General features: G+C 40.8%; 2 protein-coding genes across 2 annotated transcripts; one reads left to right on the top strand and one right to left on the bottom strand.

Annotated features, from left to right (window-relative positions):
• Positions 1-20340: 20340 nt before the first annotated feature.
• Positions 20341-21920, top strand: LOC111905485 (uncharacterized). Its single transcript, XM_023901167.3, has 2 exons — positions 20341-20574; positions 21318-21920. The coding sequence occupies exons 1-2, from the start codon at positions 20364-20366 to the stop codon at positions 21626-21628; spliced, it is 522 nt and encodes a 173-aa protein (XP_023756935.1). The 5' UTR covers positions 20341-20363; the 3' UTR covers positions 21629-21920.
• A 100-nt stretch (positions 21921-22020) lies between these two features.
• On the bottom strand, positions 22021-23064 carry LOC111905486 (acyl carrier protein 3, mitochondrial). Its single transcript, XM_023901169.3, has 3 exons — positions 22847-23064; positions 22542-22752; positions 22021-22379 (listed from the first exon to the last, which is right to left on the bottom strand). The coding sequence occupies exons 2-3, from the start codon at positions 22728-22730 to the stop codon at positions 22200-22202; spliced, it is 369 nt and encodes a 122-aa protein (XP_023756937.1). The 5' UTR covers positions 22731-22752; positions 22847-23064; the 3' UTR covers positions 22021-22199.
• Positions 23065-24810: the final 1746 nt, after the last annotated feature.

Here is a 24810-nt window from a genome sequence, read left to right as displayed (position 1 = left end):
GAATCAAACAATTCAATTTTTTGGGGATGTAATGTTTAAACAATGTATTTCATGTAAACGCTACTGGTTGTACTGTATTGATGAATGGTGACGAATGCTGTTATGTTTCATATATATTCAATGTTATGGTATACAATTGAGTCACGACAGCCCCCGGACGTTTCCGCCGTCTGGTTCGGGGGTGTGACAGGTGCGACCCATCCTTTTTCTTCACAAACAGGATCGGGGCTCCCCAGGGTGAACTGCTCAGACGAATAAATCCCTTATCTAGCAGCTCCTGCAGCTACGTAGACAACTCCTGCATCTCGGGAGGAGCCAATCGATAGGGTGCCTTGGCTATCGGAGCCGCGCCAAGAACTAAATCGATCCTGAACTCTACCTGACGCTCCGGAGGTATTCCGGGAAGTTCCTCCGGAAACACATCAGCGTAGTCTCGCACCACTGGAACCTCGCTCACCGTCGCCTTACCCGCCTCCCGTGTATCCATCACGTACGCGACATACCCTGCGCATCCCTGCTGAAGGTAGCATCTAGCCCTCGCTGCTGAACATACTGTAGGTCCACAATGTGGCCTCTCGCCATGAATCACTGACTCTCCCCCACCTGGGGTCCTGACTCGCACTAGCTGTTGTGTGCAATCTATCACCGCCCCATTAGGGCTTAACCAATCCATACCTATAATCACCTTGTTCCCACGCAACTGAATGGGAACCAAATCTACCAAGTAGCGCTCCTCAAACAAACGCAATACACAATCCCGACATACCATTGATGCTCGCACCGATCGATCATCAGCAATCTCTACCTCTAAAGGGCAATCCAATATGCCCGAAGACTCAGAAAACTTCTTGCTAAGCGCAAGGGAAACAAATGATCGGGAGGCACCCGAGTCGAACAACACCTGAACTGGGATGTCGTTCACATGGAACGATCCTAATGCATATATATACACACAGAGCACATATCAATATCATAACATTATAAAATAAAGTAGTGGGAAAGAATCATACCCGTCACCACGTCGGGTGCGGCGCGTGCCTCCTCGATAGTCAGCTGAAATGCCCGGCTCCTCACCACCGGAGCCTTTGCCTTGCCTTGCCGGCCATCAGTGATCCGCAAGGTCGCTGGAGCTGGCGCCTTCACTGGCGCAGATGCTGTCAAATGGGGGCAATTGGCCTTCTTGTGGCCCCTCTGGTTGTAGTGAAAACACAACAACTCCGATGTCTGAATAGCCGAAACAGGAGTAGTACAATCCCTGCTAAAGTGACCTGCCTTGCCGCACTTGTAGCAGCCTGCTGATCCCATCCTACATGCTCCCTCATGTGTCCTGCCGCATTTCCCGCAGCGGCCCGGTCCCCCTTGGCCTTTCGGCCTCCCATCTGATCCCCTGGGCTTCTTCCCCGAAGCCCCAACCGCTTGCCCCGCCTCTGCTTTCCGTTTCCGATTGTGCTCTAAATCGATCTCCCTTTCCCTCGCCCTGGCAATCATGGACTCCAGGGTAGGGCAAGCTGAAAAGCTAACATGCTCCCGGATGTCAGTCCGTAGCATGTCATGATAACGGGTCCTCCTCATATCCTCGTCACCCGCATACTGGGGAACCAACAAAGCCCTCTCCCGGAACTTGGCGGTGATCTCCGCCATAGTCTCCGTCGTCTGCCTCATATCCAAGAACTCCCTAGCCAGCTGCTGGAGCTCGACAGTTGGCGCGAACTCCGCCCTGAACCTGGTCGCAAAGTCCGACCAAGTCATAGCCTCGACAGCCGAGGCTCCCAATGAGTCCTCCACGGACTCCCACCATCCCTAGCTAGCTCGATCTCGTAAACACCCCGCTGCGAACCTCACCTTCGACCCCTCAGGTCAGAAGCTAATCATCTGTGCAGACTCAATGTCGGCAAGCCATCGTCTGGCAGCTATGGGGTGTTTCGCCCCGTGAAAATCTGGCGCACCACTGACCCTGAAGTCCTTGAAGGACAGTGTGCGAGATCCCGACTGGCCAGATGCCATGTCGCTCCTGAATGCCCGCAGGCGATCTTCCATCAGCTCGATTATCCCTTCCTTACTCGACCCGAAGATAATGAGGGTGGACTCAAGGATACCCCTAGTGATCTCTGACGCGATGAAATCGCGTAGCCCCTCATCTACTGGCTCGGAACCTGATCCCGAACCTGAACCGCCGTCTATCAGCCTCGATCGTACTACCACCATTCTGCAGTACATAAATAACAATCATTAGTGATACTGATACTTGTTGAGGGGTCGCATCTACTACAAGTTCACTGGTCTTATCTTGGCCTTCCTTGGTTCGGGTACGGATCCTCTGCTTTCAGTAGTACGGGCCCATACTACCTTCCACATTTATCCGTACCTTCTCCAAGGACTGCCTCGACTCCACCAGATCCCTTTCACTACCACTGATCACTTCTATACTCATCCTAGGCTTGCCCTAGGGAAATCTCTGACTCTACCCTACCCAACCCTCAGCTGCTGAAGGCCTCCTTGTAATGCCAATTAGCCATTACCTGAATACCATCACATGTGATGAGGCTCAAATAATCCTTCGAGTAACAGACTCGTCCCTACAACGGTTAGACTCAAACGAGAGCTGCGCAATAGGGTCAAATCCCGCACTCTAAGATTATTCAACCCTGATCTTGTCACAACTGGAAATTTTGTGTCATGTAATCTATACATTCAAGCTAATGTGAATCAAAAACTTCAATCAAATACATCATGCAAGTACTACAAATAGTCATCAAGCAATTGGGAACCTTAGAAGTCCTTGTTTAGGTCCATTTTGGACTAGAACTTCATTATTGGACCTAATGGACCAATAAACTTCCAATTTGACTATCTTGGGTTTAGAACCCTAAATGGGCTCTAATTGGACCCACATCTAATTTATTTCAACATTTTGGGCCATATTGGGCCTAGAATGAAATGAATTGAAAGCTTTGATCCATGAATACCCTAAACTAGTTCAACAAAAATGGAAAAATCATACTACATTCTTTTAGGTATAAAACACACCCTAACTAACTCTAATTTTGGGCTTAAGGGGAAAAAGGCCCAAATTTTTCTTTTCCCTTCCAAATTCTCGGCCCAAGGCCCAAGCCCAAGGAGAAATGGAAGAGTTGACTATTTGCTTGCCACCTCATTATTACCCAACATGTTTCCATGCACCTTAGTCCATATCTCCATGCATATCACTTCAAAAGTCATTTCTTCTTCTCTTCTCTCTCACTCTCGGCCACAAGCACACACACACACCACAAAAAATCTCTCAAAACCCTCTCAAGAACACTCAAGAACATCCCTCCCTCTCCTCTCCAAAAATCTCGAAAATTAGGGGCTTTCAAGAGGATCTTGCAAGTTAACCATCATCTAAGGTAAGATTATGCTTGGATCTATGGTTTAGATTCTTTTTGTTATCAAAATCCTTTCCTAATCTATGCAAAAATCGTGATCTTGCACCCTAGAACCATCTCAAACTCGAGATCTACCAAGGAAAGGTGCTAAGGCCAAAAATCATCAAGTTTTCCTCCATCTTTGCTTCCAAAAACCGAAACCACACCCAAGGTGAGCTTCATACCCCCCTATTTTTCTGTTTTTATGAGTTTTGTGGGGGGGGGGGGGGGAATACAAGTGAAAGTGTAGATCTATATGTGTTTTGTATGCCTTGTATGATTTCCATGCTTATATGTATGCATTTGTGTGTTATAATGTTGGATCTAGCCATAAAACCCCTCAAAACCGAGATATATCTTGTGTTAAATGATTTTAGCTTCAAATATATTTTTAAATACAAAGTGTTTCAATAAAAATGGTTAAGTGGTTTAGTAACAATTTTCTTTGGGTTAAAAACACAAATTTTGGGCCTAAAATGTGAAAAATACAAAATTAAGGGCCCAAATTGACATATCACGAATTCTGATGGATGAAGTGTGTCAAAACAGTTTCAATAAAACAATTTCTGGAAATTTACTCATTTAGAGGATTAAAAACATAAATTTCAAGCTTAATGGGCTAAAAATGACATTTTCGGCCCAGTGAGGCCCATTATGCGAATTTTTCTGTTTTGGAGGGCCAAAACTGTGATTTTCCGTAAAACAGTGGACCATAAGTGATCCAAGTCCTTTTCAAAGGTTTAAAATGCTTTTTAAATTAAAAAGGACCAAAGTTGCAAAAATTTTACAATTTGGGCCAAAATTGTCAAAATTGCGAAAAAGAAGGGTTATAACCGAGGAAACTGAAATTTCAGGGACTTAAACTGTTTTCTATGAAAAATATGCTGAAAAATATCAATTTCAATAATTTTTGGTGTTAAAATGTCAAGAAAATTGATTTAAGGACCAAACCGGAAAGTATTTAACTAAAGGGTTGAAAAAGTAAATTTTACAAACAATGAGGGGCTGAAAACAGAAAACTTTCAAGGTTAATTCAATACATGCAATTTAATCAAACAATGGCACCGCGACTATCGACGAAATACAATACACTACAATACCAAAATCGTTGTGAAACGAATTGGTTCGGTCTCGAACCAATGAAAATCCGAAACTACTAACACGACGATACTACGATTCATACAAATAACGTTTGGGAATTCAATATACATGCGAGTGTGCACAGACGTCTACGCACCATCTTTGGGCCCCAAAAGTGTAAAATCTTGTTCGTTGAGCCTAGCTAGCCCAATGACCTGATCTTAAGGCCCGAAGACATTTTTTTCTACGAAGTGTTGGGTTTCACCGACTTGGCACAACGTAGAGGGACTTTCAATGGCTTGTATACTACTGGTCCCCAAGGGTCCTTTGGTATTAGCTAGTAAAGTCTACATTTCATGCGAGGCGGGTCGGGGACCCCTCGTACATTTTTTTATCCCCAACCGGCTAATGGAGTCATCGAGGTCTTCGTGTCCTCTTACTCTTCGGATGTGGGACTACACATAGTCAGGGCGATTGGATAACGTGATTAATACGGACGACGCCTCCGGGATCGTTAGTATAGCTATAAACTGGTCATTTGTGTAATGCGTGTTTGTAGCAAATAATCATGCTCAAAAATAATCCAACGTCGCCTGGGACTGACACTACACGCTATGCAATGGTTTCAATGTAACTTCATGGAATTCAAGAAATCAGGAAAACATCGGGTTTTCCGAGGGTTTTCAATACATACGGATTCGAAATGCATACAATTTTAATGAACAATTTTTACAAGTATAGAAACAAACAAGCATATCTATGGATCTTCACAAACATTTTCAAAAGCTTTCCTTTTCAGAAAATATCGGATTTTCTGGTGGTTTTTCAAACGACACGAAACATTGTTTTTCTTCAAATACTACTTATGAACTCACCAACATTTCATATGTTGACGTTTTTCAAAATACTTGTATTCTCAGGAAACCCTTGAATCAAAGGAATTCATATTCAGTGATGGCTTGCAGTTCGTTTACGTACGAGTCGAACAATTTATTTTTGAGAATGTAATATTTAAACAGTGTATGTCATGTAAACGCTACTGGTTGTACTATATTAATGAATGGTGACGAATGTTGTTATGTTTCATATATATTCAATGTTATGGTATACAATTGAGTCACGACAGCCCCCGGACGTTTCCGCCGTCTGGTTCGGGGGTGTGACAGGTTGGTATCAGAGCTTTGTTTATAGTGAACTAGCATGTCGAGCCACACATTGATATGCAACTATAAACCAAAAAGAGGGACTAACATAACTCTGAACAAAACAAGTAAATAAAACACGCTTGCTCGCATTAGGGATAAGAACCTAACGCCGAATCAAACACAATAATGCTGGTATCTCGGTTAATTCGGGACTGTTCTTAGTGATACCAAGGAGTGAATGTAGCCTGATCAACTACATTCTCTCCAAAGTAAAACTAACACACGTCTTGATGAGATCGGGATAGCTAGGGAACCTAAAACTATACCCTTTATCACCCAAAAAGAGAATGTTTGCTTAGCCTGTATAATAGTCATAGTACCCTAGGAATAATGTTAGCATATTTACGTACTCGCGCAGACAGCATGGCTGGTTTTCATCACCCTGGAGACCCCTACTTCCCTAATCAGGGAAACAACGGGTGGCTAGAGGAGGAGGAGCTTGAGGAAGAGCCTGAAGAGGAACCTGAGGAGGACCCCGAAGAGGAATCTGACGGGGAACCGGAGGCAGAAGTCGAGGGCGAGCCTGCCGAACCCGAAGAGGACGAAGAACATTTCGGAGAGGAGCTCGATGACAGCGAAGGGGGTGATTCGGACGCAGAGTCTGAGGTCATCGACCCCCCTTACCCGATCAGGGTGCCTGCTTATCGTGTGGGACCCACTGGACCTACCCCTCCTTGGGGCATTGATCTTTGGAGATGGAGCAGACATCAGGGACAGCGACCCCCGTTTGGCATGTCACGTGAGTTCTTTGACTTGAGGGACGGAGGACCGGCCGACCGAGCCCTACCGGTCATGGTGAGACGATTACGTGACACCGGCGACCTTGCTCAGGGCACTGCTGATCAAGTACGCCAGTTGTGGACTAGGGTCGAGCGTGCGGAACAGGAGACACGTGACGTCCTCAGGGAGTTTCACATGAGGCAGGTAAGGTGGGAGTCTCGACTTCAGGACGCAGAACGCTTGGTGGCTCGTCTTCAGGGAGCATCCACATCTTCAGCACCACCTCCTGACGCAGCTCATCGCGGTTAGGGATAGACTTATCATAGTAGGTCATTAGGAACTATGTTATGTACTCCGGCTCTATGTTTAAGTGACTACACTACTCATGGAGCCGTTATGCTGTCGGATTAGTGTCACATATGTATGCTCCTACGAGAAAATTTTCCTTGTATTAAATGCGGATAATATTAATGAACTTTTGTGTGTTTTGCTATGATATTACCAGTTGTTATGTGTTGAGACGTTATGATTGTATGCTCGATGGTAGTAATGTTTAGGTTCGTATCATACACCTAGTTAATAGGATCACAACCTCACAGAAACCACGTACACTCAACATCTTTCCGTTTCATGACAGAAAGATGCCTCGCCCAGCTACTCGCGGAAATCCCGAACCAACCCCACCCGAAGTCGACACCACTGCTTTCCAGGCAGCCGTGTCTGCTGCGGTTACAGCAGCTATGGCGCAACTTCACCGAGGGAACAACGGAGGAGGTAACGGGCAAGGATCCGGAAGTTCGAACAACGGGACAAATCAAGGACCCACTAAAACGTGCACCTACAAGGATTTTTCGAACGCCAAACCCCGAACTTTCAACGGCACTGGAGGAGTGATTACCCTAAAGCGATGGATCGAGAAGGTAGAGTCGGTATTCGAGATATGCGAGTGCCCCGAGCAGATGAAAGTGAAGTTCGCGGCCTGCACTTTTGTGGACCAAGCACTCACTTGGTGGAATGGACACGTAGAAGCTATGACGCTCCCTGTCGCCAACTCTATTCCCTGGGCAGAAATGAAAGAAATGCTAATGGCGGAGTACTGCCCCCGAGGCGAAATACAAAAGATGGAACAGGAACTATGGAATCTCACTGTGCAGAATGGGAACATCAATGCCTACATAACGAGATTTAGCGAACTATCTCTGTTGTGCCCGGGTATGATTACGTCAGAAGGAAAGAAGATTGAACGATTCATCTGGGGACTGACATCCCCCATTCAAGGGAATGTGATAGCTGCGAACCCTGAAACGTTTGACAGTGCAAAGAGATTGGCAAAGAGGCTATATGATCATAACCACAAAAAGGGCGAGAAGCCAGTGGAGACTGAGAAGAAAAAGGAGGATGATGGCAAGAAAGGGCGGAACAACAAGAGAAAGGGGCGTCAGGGCCCCGAGACCTCTAAAAGGCAGCAAACAGTGGCAGTTAACGCTGTCACTGCGCCGGTTCCAGCCACACCACATGCTCCAGCCTCAGCTGCTTCAAATGCTTCAAGACCCTATTCTGGTAATCTTCCCAAATGCAACAAGTGTGGTTTCCATCACCAAGGAGAATGTAGGGAGTTCCATTGCACCAGTTGCAACCGAAGGGGACACACTGCAAGGTTCTGCAGGACTTATCCTTCTCAGAACCAGAGTCAGGGAAACAACCAGAACAACAACAACCACCGCAATAACAACAACACCAATGCCGACAGCAACAATACAGGGCCTAGCCACACCTGTTTCGGGTGCGGAAGGACGGGACACTTCCGTCGGGATTGCCCTAACAACAATAACTCAGGAAATAGAGGAGCAGGAAGAATGCTGACTATGGGTCAGAATGATGGAGTTCAGGACCCCGCAGTTGTGACCGGTACGTTTCTCCTAAACCACACTTATGCATGCATCTTATTTGATACCGGAGCGGAGCGAAGTTTCGTAAGCGAGAAGTTTAAACATTTATTAAAACAACAACCCCAGAAGCTAAATGAAACCTATACGGTGGAAATGGCCAATGGGAAAACTGAATCCACTAGGGAGATCTACATCGGATGTACCCTAACCCTCAACCAACACGTCTTACGAATAGATCTGATGCCAGTATCAATTAGGAGTTTCGATGTGATTATCGGCATCGATTGGTTAAGCCCCCACCATGCTGAGATTATGTGCCATGAGAAGGCCATTCGCCTTCGTCTCCCAAATCACGAAACCCTAGTAATTTACGGAGACAAACCCAGTACAAATCTTCGTCTCATCTCGTGCATCAAAGCACAAAAACACTTGCGAAAGAACAATTTGGCGTTCTTGGCTCACATAGTGGACAAGACCAAAGAAGAAACTAACATCCAAGACATTCCAATAGCATGTGAATTTCCGGACGTGTTTCCCGAAGATCTTCCAGGAGTACCCCCAGAGAGACAGGTTGAGTTCCGAATCGACCTCGTTCCAGGAGCAACTCCTCTTGCTAAATCACCATATCGATTGGCTCCTGCTGAAATGCAGGAATTGTCCAGCCAACTCAGTGAGCTTCTGGACAAGGGATTTATCCGACCTAGCTACTCGCCATGGGGAGCTCCGGTGCTCTTTGTCAAAAAGAAGGACGGATCTTTCAGAATGTGCATCGATTACAGAGAGTTAAATAAACTCACTGTCAAAAACCGCTACCCACTCCCACGAATCGATGATCTATTCGACCAGCTCCAAGGAGCTAGTTATTTTTCTAAAATAGATCTACGGTCCGGATACCACCAACTCAAAGTCCGAGAAGAGGATATTCCTAAAACCGCTTTCCGAACCCGCTACGGACATTATGAATTCGTCGTAATGCCCTTCGGTCTAACAAATGCACCTGCCGCATTCATGGACCTAATGAATCGAATCTGTCGACCGTTCCTGGACAACTTCGTCATTGTGTTTATCGATGACATCCTCGTCTATTCTCGAAACAAAGAGGAGCATGGCCAACATCTCCGACAGATCCTAGAAACTCTGCGAACGGAAAAGCTGTACGCCAAACTCTCCAAGTGCGAGTTCTGGCTCCGGAGTGTGAATTTCCTAGGCCACGTAGTTAGCCAAGACGGAATTCATGTGGATCCCTCTAAGGTCAAAGCTGTGGAAGGATGGGCAACTCCGACTACGCCCACCGAAATTTGTCAGTTCTTAGGCATAGCAGGCTACTATAGGAGATTCATCCAAAACTTCTCTAAGATCGCCAAGCCGCTTACCTTGCTTACGCAAAAGGGCATGCCATTCAAATGGACGGACCGACAAGAGGTTGCGTTTCGAACCTTGAAGCAAGCTCTTTGTAGCGCACCTGTACTATCTCTACCCGAAGGAACGGAAGATTTTGTAGTTTACTGTGACGCGTCAAATCAGGGCTTAGGTTGCGTTCTCATGCAACGTGGAAGAGTGATAGCATATGCGTCCCGCCAACTAAAGACGCACGAAGTAAATTACACGACCCATGACCTAGAACTGGGAGCCGTGGTCTTCGCCCTAAAAATTTGGAGGCACTACCTGTACGGTACAAAGTGCACCATCTTCACGGACCACAAGAGCCTCCAGCACATTTTGAATCAGAAGCAGCTGAACATGAGACAACGAAGATGGGTGGAATTGCTAAACGACTACGAATGCGAGATCAAGTACCATCCAGGCAAGGCCAACGTGGTAGCTGATGCATTAAGTCGGAAGGAGTACTCTAATCGCCGTACGAAAACGCACTCGATAACCATTCAGTCTCATCTGGCCACTCAAATTGCATCAGTCCAGGCAGAGGCTATGAAAGCGGAAAATAGAACTAGCGAGGCATTACGCGGGATGGAGAAGAACCTAGAAGTCAAGGAGAATGGGGTATACTACTTTATGAACCGTATTTGGGTCCCAAAAATCGGAGGATTTAAGGAGACCGTTATGAAGGAAGCCCACAAGACACGATACTCCATTCATCCCGGTTCGGACAAGATGTATTTGGACATTAAACAACACTATTGGTGGCCTAACATGAAGGCGGAAATCGCGACTTATGTTGGTAAGTGCCTTACGTGCGCCAAAGTGAAAGTGGAGTACCAGAAACCTTCCGGATTGTTACAGCAACCGGCAATCCCTGAGTGGAAATGGGAGGGGATTTCTATGGACTTCGTGACCAAGCTGCCCAAGACGTCGGACGGATTGGACACCATATGGGTAATAATCGACCGACTGACGAAATCTGCCCATTTCCTGCCAATCAAAGAATCCTACAAGATGGAGAGACTGACGCGTTTGTACCTACGAGAAATCGTAAGACTCCATGGAGTGCCAAAATCTATCATCTCGGATAGGGACAGTAGGTTCACATCGCGCTTTTGGCAATCACTCCACAAGGCAATGGGAACTCATCTTGATATGAGCACCGCGTATCACCCACAAACGGACGGTCAAAGTGCACGAACCATTCAGACGCTTGAAGACATGCTTCGTGCATGTGTGATAGACTTTGGAAAGTCTTGGGATACTCACCTACCGTTGATCGAGTTTTCATATAACAATAGTTACCATTCGAGCATCAAGGTGGCCCCTTTCGAAGCACTGTACGGGCGTAAATGTAGGTCACCGTTATGTTGGGCTGAAGTAGGTGACACCCAGCTAGCAAGAACGTATACGTCGGACAGGGCACTAACAGGACCGGAGATCATTCGCGAAACCACAGAAAAGATCGTTCAGATCAGAGCTCGATTGCAGGCATCGCGTGACCGACAAAAGAGCTACGCCGATAAACGGCGAAAACCCTTAGAATTCCAGGTCGGTGATCGAGTATTGTTGAAAGTCTCACCCTGGAAAGGGGTTATACGTTTCGGAAAACGGGGAAAGCTGAACCCGCGATACATTGGACCTTTCGAAATCGTCGCCCGAATAGGCCCAGTAGCATACAGACTACAACTACCCGCGGAACTAAACGGTGTACACCCCGTGTTTCATGTCTCTAATCTGAAAAAGTGCCTATCAGATGAAACCCTTGTCATTCCTCTTGACGAAATCGAAATCGATGAGAATCTCCTGTTCGTCGAAGAACCAATCGAAATCATGGACAGGGAGGTGAAACGTACTAAGCAAAGTCGCATCTCTATCGTGAAGGTACGGTGGAACACAAAGCGTGGGCCAGAATTCACGTGGGAACGCGAGGATCAAGTGAAGCAAAAGTACCCTCACCTATTCTAGCAGTCTCAAATCTATCCTTCAAACAGAATTTCGGGACGAAATTCCCTCTAACGGGGGGATGACGTCACAACTGGAAATTTTGTGTCATGTAATCTATACATTCAAGCTAATGTGAATCAAAAACTTCAATCAAATACATCATGCAAGTACTACAAATAGTCATCAAGCAATTGGGAACCTTAGAAGTCCTTGTTTAGGTCCATTTTGGACTAGAACTTCATTATTGGACCTAATGGACCAATAAACTTCCAATTTGACTATCTTGGGTTTAGAACCCTAAATGGGCTCTAATTGGACCCAAATCTAATTTATTTCAACATTTTGGGCCATATTGGGCCTAGAATGAAATGAATTGAAAGCTTTGATCCATGAATACCCTAAACTAGTTCAACAAAAATGGAAAAATCATACTACATTCTTTTAGGTATAAAACACACCCTAACTAACTCTAATTTTGGGCTTAAGGGGAAAAAGGCCCAAATTTTTCTTTTCCCTTCCAAATTCTCGGCCCAAGGCCCAAGCCCAAGGAGAAATGGAAGAGTTGACTATTTGCTTGCCACCTCATTATTACCCAACATGTTTCCATGCACCTTAGTCCATATCTCCATGCATATCACTTCAAAAGTCATTTCTTCTTCTCTTCTCTCTCACTCTCGGCCACAAGCACACACACACACCACAAAAAATCTCTCAAAACCCTCTCAAGAACACTCAAGAACATCCCTCCCTCTCCTCTCCAAAAATCTCGAAAATTAGGGGCTTTCAAGAGGATCTTGCAAGTTAATCATCATCTAAGGTAAGATTATGCTTGGATCTATGGTTTAGATTCTTTTTGTTATCAAAATCCTTTCCTAATCTATGCAAAAATCGTGATCTTGCACCCTAGAACCATCTCAAACTTGAGATCTACCAAGGAAAGGTGCTAAGGCCAAAAATCATCAAGTTTTCCTCCATCTTTTCTTCCAAAAACCGAAACCACACCCAAGGTGAGCTTCATACCCCCCTATTTTTCTGTTTTTATGAGTTTTGTGGGGGGGGGGGGGGAATACAAGTGAAAGTGTAGATCTATATGTGTTTTGTATGCCTTGTATGATTTCCATGCTTATATGTATGCATTTGTGTGTTATAATGTTGGATCTAGCCATAAAACCCCTCAAAACCGAGATATATCTTGTGTTAAATGATTTTAGCTTCAAATATATTTTTAAATACAAAGTGTTTCAATAAAAATGGTTATGTGGTTTAGTAACAATTTTCTTTGGGTTAAAAACACAAATTTTGGGCCTAAAATGTGAAAAATACAAAATTAAGGGCCCAAATTGGCATATCACGAATTCTGATGGATGAAGTGTGTCAAAACAGTTTCAATAAAACAATTTCTGGAAATTTACTCATTTAGAGGATTAAAAACATAAATTTCAAGCTTAATGGGCTAAAAATGACATTTTCGGCCCAGTGAGGCCCATTATGCGAATTTTTCTGTTTTGGAGGGCCAAAACTGTGATTTTCCGTAAAACAGTGGACCATAAGTGATCCAAGTCCTTTTCAAAGGTTTAAAATGCTTTTTAAATTAAAAAGGACCAAAGTTGCAAAAATTTTACAATTTGGGCCAAAATTGTCAAAATTGCGAAAAAGAAGGGTTATAACCGAGGAAACTGAAATTTCAGGGACTTAAACTGTTTTCTATGAAAAATATGCTGAAAAATATCAATTTCAATAATTTTTGGTGTTAAAATGTCAAGAAAATTGATTTAAGGACCAAACCGGAAAGTATTTAACTAAAGGGTTGAAAAAGTAAATTTTACAAACAATGAGGGGCTGAAAACAGAAAACTTTCAAGGTTAATTCAATACATGCAATTTGATCAAACAATGGCACCGCGACTATCGACGAAATACAATACACTACAATACCAAAATCGTTGTGAAACGAATTGGTTCGGTCTCGAACCAATGAAAATCCGAAACTACTAACACGACGATACTACGATTCATACAAATAACGTTTGGGAATTCAATATACATGCGAGTGTGCACAGACATCTACGCACCATCTTTGGGCCCCAAAAGTGTAAAATCTTGTTCGTTGAGCCTAGCTAGCCCAATGACCTGATCTTAAGGCCCGAAGACATTTTTTTCTACGAAGTGTTGGGTTTCACCGACTTGGCACAACGTAGAGGGACTTTCAATGGCTTGTATACTACTGGTCCCCAAGGGTCCTTTGGTATTAGCTAGTAAAGTCTACATTTCATGCGAGGCGGGTCGGGGACCCCTCGTACATTTTTTTATCCCCAACCGGCTAATGGAGTCATCGAGGTCTTCGTGTCCTCTTACTCTTCGGATGTGGGACTACACATAGTCAGGGCGATTGGATAACGTGATTAATACGGACGACGCCTCCGGGATCGTTAGTATAGCTATAAACTGGTCATTTGTGTAATGCGTGTTTGTAGCAAATAATCATGCTCAAAAATAATCCAACGTCGCCTGGGACTGACACTACACGCTATGCAATGGTTTCAATGTAACTTCATGGAATTCAAGAAATCAGGAAAACATCGGGTTTTCCGAGGGTTTTCAATACATACGGATTCGAAATGCATACAATTTTAATGAACAATTTTTACAAGTATAGAAACAAACAAGCATATCTATGGATCTTCACAAACATTTTCAAAAGCTTTCCTTTTCAGAAAATATCGGATTTTCTGGTGGTTTTTCAAACGACACGAAACATTGTTTTTCTTCAAATACTACTTATGAACTCACCAACATTTCATATGTTGACGTTTTTCAAAATACTTGTATTCTCAGGAAACCCTTGAATCAAAGGAATTCATATTCAGTGATGGCTTGCAGTTCGTTTACGTACGAGTCGAACAATTTATTTTTGAGAATGTAATATTTAAACAGTGTATGTCATGTAAACGCTACTGGTTGTACTATATTAATGAATGGTGACGAATGTTGTTATGTTTCATATATATTCAATGTTATGGTATACAATTGAGTCACGACAGCCCCCGGACGTTTCCGCCGTCTGGTTCGGGGGTGTGACAGATCTCATGTGACGTGACGTATTCACCTAATGGCTAACTCCCATCACTCAGAGTCCCCCAAAGCACAAAGCAAGCAGCATTCGAACTAAGGGAACAATCTCAAACCACTCTTCTTCTATAGAGAGAACTGAACTAGCATATAATGCTAAACTCATTCTATCAGGCATAACCCCTAACAGGCTATCCTACTGCCAGGCACATAAGGCATCACTCCTAGATCCTTAGTCCTATTCTAGCATGCTGTTTTACTGAAACTGAGAAGCACAACATAACTTGTATGGGTACTTTGGGGAATACTTACTTGAGCTCGGCCGGTTGCGCACATCACACACTTCGTTCCTTCTTAAGGTACTTTACTTATACTTTTAGAAAACATTTTCCTTTTTCAAAATCTTTTGACCCCTCGATTTGAGTTCAGACACCCCCGAAGGTGTGTCCGAATCCCTCAAACCAGGGCTCTGATACCAACTTGTAACACCCCAAAAATACCGGTAAAAAAATCATTTTTAATTTAGGTCAAAACATGAAAACATCATTACAAACCATTCATAATAATAATTCATGTCTGAAAACCGGTAATGTCATAGTAATAATTCAGAGTACATCCCAGAGATCCATAGTGCGGAAAACAAGAGTGTGTGTGATATGTCGCTACCGCGCCGGCTGCTTTCCCTTAGCTGAAGAGGTACCTGAAATCAAACTGAAAACTGTAAGCACGAAGCTTAGTGAGCTCCCCCATAATACCTCATACCACACAAGCATACAACATACAACATGGAGCTAGGAGTTACGGGCCTCGCCCACACTCATGAAGATACGGGCCTTGCCCACACTCCGCTAGTCGGAAGATACGGGCCTCGCCCACACTCTACTATCTGGGAGATACGGGCCTAGCCCACACCCCACTCTCGGAGAGATACGGGCCTTGCCCACACTCAACCACGAACCCATAATATACAAGTATCACACAGACAACAAGTATAGACAACTCTATCATACTAGCACATATCATAATCAGCTCAACCCAGAGCTACGGGCTCGACCCACACTCTAATACTAACGTTTCGTCTATACGGGCCGGCCTTGGTGCCTTAGACCCGTTCCTACTGGAAGGAAACTCACCTCGAGATAGTTGCTGGCCTGTGTGGGAATTGACTGTCTACTGCTGCTACTGGTGCTCCGGAAATTCCTCCGGCTATAATTCCCACAAAACACTCACTCAAGCACCGCTAACTGACCCTTGGGTAAAATGACCATTTTACCCTTGATCAAGTCAAAAGTCAAAGCCAGAGTCAACTTTCAGTTGACCCGACTCGCCGAGTTGGCTCTCCAACTCGCTGAGTCCCTATCTAATCGATTGTCCTGCAACCCGTCTCTACTCGTCGAGTTGGGCATTGACTCGACGAGTTCTCCTTCTAAACTGATGTCCAAGTCCTTCATCCTACTCGCCGAGTTGTATGAACAACTCGCCGAGTCTGTTCTTGATCTAAGAAGATTACCTTGAACTCGCCAAGTCAGGGCATTGACTCGCCGAGTTCCTTCATGGGTGAGTTCAGCTTCCAACTCACCGAGTCCACCCAGGACTCACTACTCTACTCGACACAACAAAAAGGGGACAAACCCGGAGACTCGCGACTCGACTCGCCGAGTCAGATGAGCGACTCGCCAAGTCTGCTTCATGCAAAAGCCATATACGCGATTTTGCTTGAATCCAGTCCATGCCATTCATAGATATGGGCTCCTAGGGCCTGGTTTACACATAAAGTTTCCAACTTTACGTGTAGATCATGACCAATGAAGGTTTTAAGGCTCAAAGTGCACCAAAAGGGGTAGATCTAGGACTTGTGTGCAACATGACTCCATAAAGACAGTAGATCCAAGCTCCAAGGACGGAATAGTGCCTAGATCTAAAGGCTAACAACTTAATACGACCCACAATGCACAAACAAACTTGGGAAATGGCTCAAGAAGGACCTTCATGAAGCTATTAGGGACTACAAGTTCAAAAACAGAGGGGAAATGAGCTATACCTCAGGGAAAACGTTGGGATGACACAGAGATGCTTGGCCTCCTACTCCTCTTCTTGATCTTCTCTTCTTGCTCCTCAACAACTTCAAAAACACACCCAAATACTTCAATCTCTCAAGGAAAAAGGGCAAGGACGATGTTGGGGGCTCTAAGGGTGAATGGGGGCGAGTTTGGGGTGGAATGAGGGATTAAATAGGGTGCTAACCCCTGAAACTTAGGGTTTCATCAAACAGCGGTGACTCGTCGAGTCGCCAACTTAAAACGTGTCCCGGGTCCCGTCCCTACTCGGCGAGTCGGACCTACAACTCGCCGAGTCCAATGCTAAAATGAAAATACTCAAATGAAATTTACGTACCCGGAATCAGGTGCTACATTAAAATCATAATTTAATTGAAATATATAACAAAATTAGATACATGTAAATACGTAAAAACTGAAATACACACAATTGTCTCACTTCGTGAATAATCACTGAAAATTTAAGATATATATATATATATATATATATATATATATATATATATATATATATACATATATAGTAATAATCACATGTGTATGTTAAATAATAAATCATTAAGTGTATTATACATATTAATCTTGAATTCTTGATTTTTTTCTCTTTTTATGACAATTTTGACCTTTTGATCGAGTTTAACTTTTTTAACCGAGTAATCCCAAGTAATACCGAGTTAGAGAGATGTTGTCTGAGGTTGACCAAGTTTGACTTAATCCGATTTTTTTTTGCCGAGTTCACATAACTCGCCTCGGTGGAGGGCCGATTCCGAGTACTCGGCCGAGTAGGCCGAGTTTTGCAACACTGTTTGACATCACTTTTTTACATTATTTGTGTGTGTAAAAAATAGATTTTAATTGGAGATGGTCTTATGATTGAGTTTAATTCATTATATGTAAACATAGGGGCGAGCTCGGTTCTAGAACCTGACCGAACCGGAAATGAAACCAAAAATACAAGAACCGAACTGAATTATATAGTTGGTTGTAATTGGTTCTGGTTCCAGTTAGGTTCCATCCAATATTTTGTTCACTAATAGTTGTTAGGGTCTGGAACCGGACATGACCGAATCGAATCGAATTACATATTCGGTTCCAAATTGATTCCAAGTGTGATTCATTTCCAACAGGTATTTGCTCACCCCTAAATTGCCAATTATTTATTCCACTCTATTCGACTATTTATTCGGGATGTGTTAGGGATTAAGCACTTCAATAAACAAAAACACAATAATAAAGATCTACTAATAAACAAAAGAACTTCGATTAACCAATTAACTCTTTTCTAATGTTCCTTCCTAGCATTAGACATAAATTTACTAACAACTACCACTACACGAGCAATATCTAGTCAAGTGCATACCATTACATAAATCAAACTACCAATTGCTGATGTGTAGGGAAACTATTACATAAATCAAACTACCATTTGTTGATGCGTAAGGAAACTTTTTCATTTATGCTTTGTCTTCTTCCATCTTTGGGGATTGGTTATGCATTGGTATACACAAGATGACATTCTGAGAGTGTTGTAATAATAACAGTTTGTTTTAAAATTTAAAATACTTTTAACTAGGAATTTCCGTATTTAAATAAATGATTCGTTTTAAATTTGATTTAATCTAGTTCTAAAAATGACAAAAAAAATGAGGGATGTCACATCACCAGGCATTTCATTCTCTAACTATATTTTTACATATGCTTAGATTGAACAAGACAGATTGAGTAGAAACTAACAATGTTATTTTATTTGAACTATGTTATGATATTGAATTGTTACGATCTTTTTTTTTAACTTTAAAGTTTAACCTGTTGATTTTGTTATTTGGGTATGTTTTTCCACACTTTTTGAACTTAAAAATATTTTGGAACTTCAAATTAATGATTTGAAAAATATTTTAAAACTACCATAATGTGTTTCAGTGAAAACATTTGAGGAATATGCTTATCAAATTTTTGTGTGGAAACATGATTTTTTTTTACCTTATCTTCTAGACTTTCGGTGGAAAAACCAGCCGAGTCTTCCAGCAGGAGTTCCACGCTTTTTTTAACCTGCATAAAAAAAAAGTCTTGCGCCAGACATGATCCCGAAAAGAGCGAATTAAAAAATTTGAATGATAAATCATTTCAAATGAGACTCTATGGTAGTCCTACGCCAAGTGATCTAGAATTTATGGTAGATGTTTTTTTTTTTTTTTTTATCTTCAAGTGGTACCTCTACTACTCTTTCTTCAACTAGGTCGGATGTACAAAGCGCTCCACCTGAGTTAGAAGTATATGGTGAAGATATACATATGAAGAGAGATGAAAACTATGGGGGTTCTGTCGTGTGCCTACAACCACAGATTTCTGTAACAAATAATACTAGTGATAAATATTAGAGAACTAGTTTTGCCTTATTTTAAGTTTATTTATCATTAGAAAATAACATTACAACAACATCATAATCTTGAGAAATTAAAATTTGTAGTGTACTTCAATGTCATAATCAGTATCATAATGTTTTAAAAAAATAAAAACTTACTGTGTAATATTTTAAGTCCATTTATTGTGTGGAATTAATTATGGGTCATCATCATTTAGTTGGTTTGGTTTTTGCCCAAATCCAAACTTCTTTGGTTTTGGTTTTTTGTTATTGTTATTTTTTGGGTTTTTACATTAACCGTGACGATGGAATTTAACAAAATTCAAGTATTTCACTTAAATACAATACAAAAGAACATAAATACATGTTTACTTAAATACAATACAAAAGAACATAAATACATGTTTATTGTCTTAATTTTCAATGGAAACCATAAGTTCATGTTGTTATTATAATCTTTAGCATACTTAAACAATTAAACTTATAAATAAAACCCTACTTCAAGAATTTTGGTTTTTATATATAACAAAATCAAACCGAACCTAAAAAAATCAATTGTTATATATGTTAACTAAGACCAGTATAGGAGAAATATTATGAGATTAATTGATTGCTAGTGTTTTGGGATTGCAATATCACTTGGTTGGTTGCCTACCACCCCCTTCCTTTTTGTGGCTAACCTATTGCTTCCAAAATTTGTACCACTTATGCTTAAAGAAATTAATAGCCACAACATCATACATAATCTCGAATTTTCCCTATCATTATGTTAACTAAAGCTAAACCAATAAACAACAATATTACAAAATGCTTTAAATCAACACATGATACATAAACTAACTTTCTTTTTTCCTTTTTATTTATGTTTGACAAGCGATGATTAAAAAGAAAGGAAAGGAAACTTTATTGTTCCTCATTAATTAATGGTTTGCTAAAACTTGACTACCCAACTCCCTCTCTCTCACACACATGTTGAATTAGATGGTACTTCTTTTATGGAAAATTACATATCAAAATCGGGTCAAATGTCATAGTAGGTACACAATCACAAGAACATTTACGAAAAACCATTTCTTTACTATATTCTAACCCTACAAACATCATATCTTTACTATTATTCAAAGTCCAACAAAGTAATAAATCTCGATTAAACCCCATGCACAAGCATAGCATTACTAGTATAAATAATAGGCTGGTAGCTTTTCATTGTCTCCCCCATTTCGTCCCTCCTAAGTGTGTTTTTTTTTTTTAATGGCAATCATGTTATTCATCTTCTTCATTTTTCTCCGGCCACCCACAACCACTGCTAGAAACCCATTGGCGGAGGTTTCTAGTGATGATTTCTTAAGAAGTGCAGCCGGATATGGTGAGGAGAAGCTCTCTACGGTGGTGGTTGGTGGCTCTCTTCTCTGTGATGTTTTTTTGGATGGAATTTCCAATCTTCAATCAAATCCCATCACTGGTATGCTTTTGTATTATGCTAGTTCCCGTCATATTGAATCAAGAAAGAAATGGAATTCTTCATTACAAAATTAATGTTGTTTGTTTTTCCTATAATGCAATAGAACCAACTTTATTCCTTCCATTTTGTTAGATTTCATTCCACGGATGCTATTTGTTAAGTTTCATTCCCTAGCTGTGTGCTGTTTTATTTTCCATTTTATCATGGTATGGAATGAAAAGAAAATTACAATGCTAGCATTAGTATTTATGTAATTTTTACTAACACAAATCTTTCGAAAAACATTTATGATTTTAGTTAAACTAAAGTTCTATTTTCTAAAAAGTAACGTGAAAATAATGTTTGTTATTTTAATTGGGTTTTAATGAATATATGTTTTATTTCTTATTTTTGTAAATAAAAATTACAATACACTAGTTGGGATATATAAGCACTCCAAAAGTTCTCAAGGCTTCAATCTTGTGTGGCATGTAGTTGGACAATGCATCTATCTAATAGAGTTAAAACTATATATTGCACTTACATAATATATATATAAAAAGAATCATCATATAGAAATAAACTCTATTTCTATAGGGGAATCAAACATGATCATACATTTGTAGCGACGGATTTTGTTATCTCACTTACTTCATTATGCCGTCTATTTTAATTCTCGATTTTCCATTCCATCCAACAAAAGAAACTATAAATCATGTCATAGACTTGTATGAGTTCTTATGAAACATATATTGAAATATCAGGAGCATCAATGATGGTTTCGTGTAATACGGGAAAGAAAACAAGTAAATCAGATTGGACAAAAGGGAGGACCGACGAATATGGAGATTTCCTCATCGATCTTCCCTCCCATCTCCATGCAGTTCCAAATATTGAAAAAAAATGCATTGTGAGAATTCTTCACCTACCAAAGACCTCTCCTTGCCACCAAGCTCTCAATGGTCACCACACAAGGATAAAACTTTCATCGGTCAAGAATGGATTTCGTACATACACCACTCATAATATTCATTTGAGGCCTAAAAAGCATACATCAAGAAACAAAGCCATGTGAAGTGAACCACATGGTTCACACATTCTAGCAAGATACTTGGACATTAGCCACTCCTCATGTTAGAAGGCGCTTTAGTCACAACATAGAGTTGTGGATCTTTACCTTGTTTTATGCTTATAAGTAACTTTGCGTCCAAATTGTAAGATGTCAATCCATAAGTGAGAGGTCTCAGAAACATTGTGATTTAACTCTCCATGTTTATGGAGGATGTACATACATATAAACATTGTCCATAATGTAACGGTTCATGACCTTATGGCTTATGAGAATTGGGAATAGTTGTTGAATAATGAAACAATTTATACATAAAGTACAAGCTTTTTATGATTTACACATAGTTGGTGTCCCCAAACCCTTGTTTTACCAATAAAGAGGTGAAAATCCATAGGTGATGCGGTTTAAGGTGGCGTATACCCTATTTCTCATTTCTCATAATAAGTGAAAACGAAATACGTACAATGGGTTATCAAACATACATACTTTAAGATATTTTGTACACAAAAACACCACCTTGTTGAAGGTTTTAAACAGTATAATCAACAAGTCATAAACAAATGTGAGAAACAATTGATCAAGAATCCTGTTTAGGGGCTGAAATGATGTATTGGGCAACGTCAGCACAGCATTTGAGTTTATCTGCTTCTTCATCCGGGATTTCAATGGAGAATTCTTGCTCGAAAGCCATGACAAGCTCTACCCTGTCCAAGCTGTCAAGACTCAAATCTTTCTGAAAATCAGCTAATCCAGTAACCTGTTAAAGATGAATAGATACGTATATTATGATGAAATGGTTTTGTTTCAAATTTGCAATTATTCCATCGCGCATTTCAAGAACCATATAAACTGAAAATTGGGATTTAGTAAACAAAAGAACAATCTACTCGATCATAAAAATCGGGGGCATTGAGGGTACCTTAGTGGTATCGATCTTGTCAAATTTCTTTACGAGCCCAATCACTCGAGCGATTACCTGATCATGATTGGAGTGGGTGTGGGTGGATGTGCAAAGTTGTCGATTGATGACACTTTTGGTTAAGATAAGTTGTCTTGTAGATAGTGTAGTCCTTAGATGCCTGAGCATAGAATCTCTTAAGCTTTGCATATTGATCTAAGGTGATTTGGAGCTATGGAATCGAACAAACAGTTTGATTGTAGAAAGTTAGATTCACCTGCAGATCAATTAAAAAATGGAGGTGGATGGGAATATGAAATAAGAACCTGGCGGCTGGTGGTGGTTGTGCGGAATTCGACGGTGGCAGTAGAACTAGAACCCTCGCAAAAGGTGAGATTGGGCCGATGGGCCAATACACAGTGTCATTGTCGTATTCTGTTTTTTGGAAATGGGTCATTGTCGTATTCATATATCAAATTTTTGATCCATCCATTTATTTGATTTTAATTTTTTAAAGTGAAAGAAAAAATGTTTACGGTGAGAAGAGTAGAGGACTAAATGTAGTAGTGGTGTGCTGCTAAAGTGAAAGAATAAAAAAAAACAAATTTATTCTTTAAGGTGAGAGGACTAAATGGAAGTGGGGTGTTGCCATATTAGTTTTCTTTTAAGTAGCTTAGATTGATGATGTCACTTAAATAAGTTTGATTTTGAGAGAAGATTAAAAAAATATAAACAAATTATAGTCCATCTTTACCACTTTTTCTCTCTTCTCTCTTCAAGTTGGTCCCCTTGGCTAGGGTTCAGCTTAGCGGATGTCACTCCTTTTAGTCCAAGCAACCAAAATGTCCATGTGTAGCTCATATCTTATTGCCTATATGATTATGAGCTCTTTATTTAGTCCATTATGGTTTAGTTCTTAGCTACTATTTATTTTTCTTTGCTTGTTTGTGGCTCTTAAGTTTTTCTATCAAGAACATTTGTAATTTTTCTTTTTGAATAAGAACTAGAGAAGGTCCCCGCGTTACGGGGGTTAGAAGCCTTCAATATTTATGAAATGTTATCTATCTTTTTTTTGTATAATCAAATGGTGTTATGGACTATTTTCAAGAGCATCCATGAATGTGAAAATTACGCCAAGTATAAAAATAAAATAAATAAACAATAACTTAAATAAAAATTAAATTTGGGATATTTGTAGTCAAATAAACTATATAACATATGAAACAAATAGAAGTGATAAATTTTTCAAATTTATCAACTCAACTTGATATAATTTGGTTTTTATCGTGTTTTGTCTAAAGCTGAAATAGTTTCAACTTTAGACTAAACACGATAAAAATCATAAAGCACACAGACCAATTAACTCTCAATACAAACATACACAACATAATTAATAACCAGCTAGGAAGATGGTAGATTAATTGTCGAGCAACCGGTCTTCAATTGAAAAAAAATGAAACAAATTTATGTCCTTCAAGATAGATTAAAAAAGAGGGCGTTCCCAGGACCACCAATGTCAAGTGTCAAGCAGCTGGGTTTTTACGACATCAGCGTTTTCATGTTTAGCAACGAGCATCAGGAAAAAAAATAGACAAATTAAAGATTGAATTAAAAAAACAAATAAATTTACCTCTTTCAGGTTTAGATTAGAAGGAGAGAGGGCGTTCCTGGAGCACCTGGCAAGATTCAAAACCTTGATTCATAATTAGCAATCAAAATTAACGGAAGTCAACATAAATGAATTGCTGGTAGTAAAATAATTATAAACCAAAACAATAGTAAATCAAAAGTTCAATACAAAAAATACTAAAAGCTTCAAAGTTGAGATGACAACCTCCATATTCAACTCAAATTTCTTCACGGATTAAGACCAACTTTTACAGTTGCACGTAACATTTAAAGAAAATATGTCATATGGATTGTCCAATGAAGATATTATGATTTTGTTTATATTGGAACGATTCTTCAAATTCAAATAATTATACTTACTCTTGATACCTTTTGTTTTTCTGTGGTTCTGGTCCAACACAAAGCTATTTGTCAGCAGACATAAATGTGTCTGATAACCAGAAAAGGATGGCATTTGCAAATAGCTCATCTTCTGAACAGAATAAACCAAACATGTTGAATTCAGTCATTGACATGTCGTGTATGGCTTCTATGCCTTTGCCTGAAAATACGTCTCAAAAGGTTGAGTTTTTGTCATTATTATTTTTTGGCGGCTTATTATTCTGTTGCATTTCAAGGGTATTTTAGACATTTCACCAAAAATCAACAAATCTTGGTGCAC

The sequence above is a fragment of the Lactuca sativa genome, chromosome 1 (genome assembly GCF_002870075.4).
Source record: "Lactuca sativa cultivar Salinas chromosome 1, Lsat_Salinas_v11, whole genome shotgun sequence".
Classification (NCBI taxonomy): domain Eukaryota; kingdom Viridiplantae; phylum Streptophyta; class Magnoliopsida; order Asterales; family Asteraceae; genus Lactuca; species Lactuca sativa.
The sequence above is the reverse complement of the archived record's forward strand: the minus strand, read 5'-3'. Positions and strand labels throughout refer to the sequence as shown.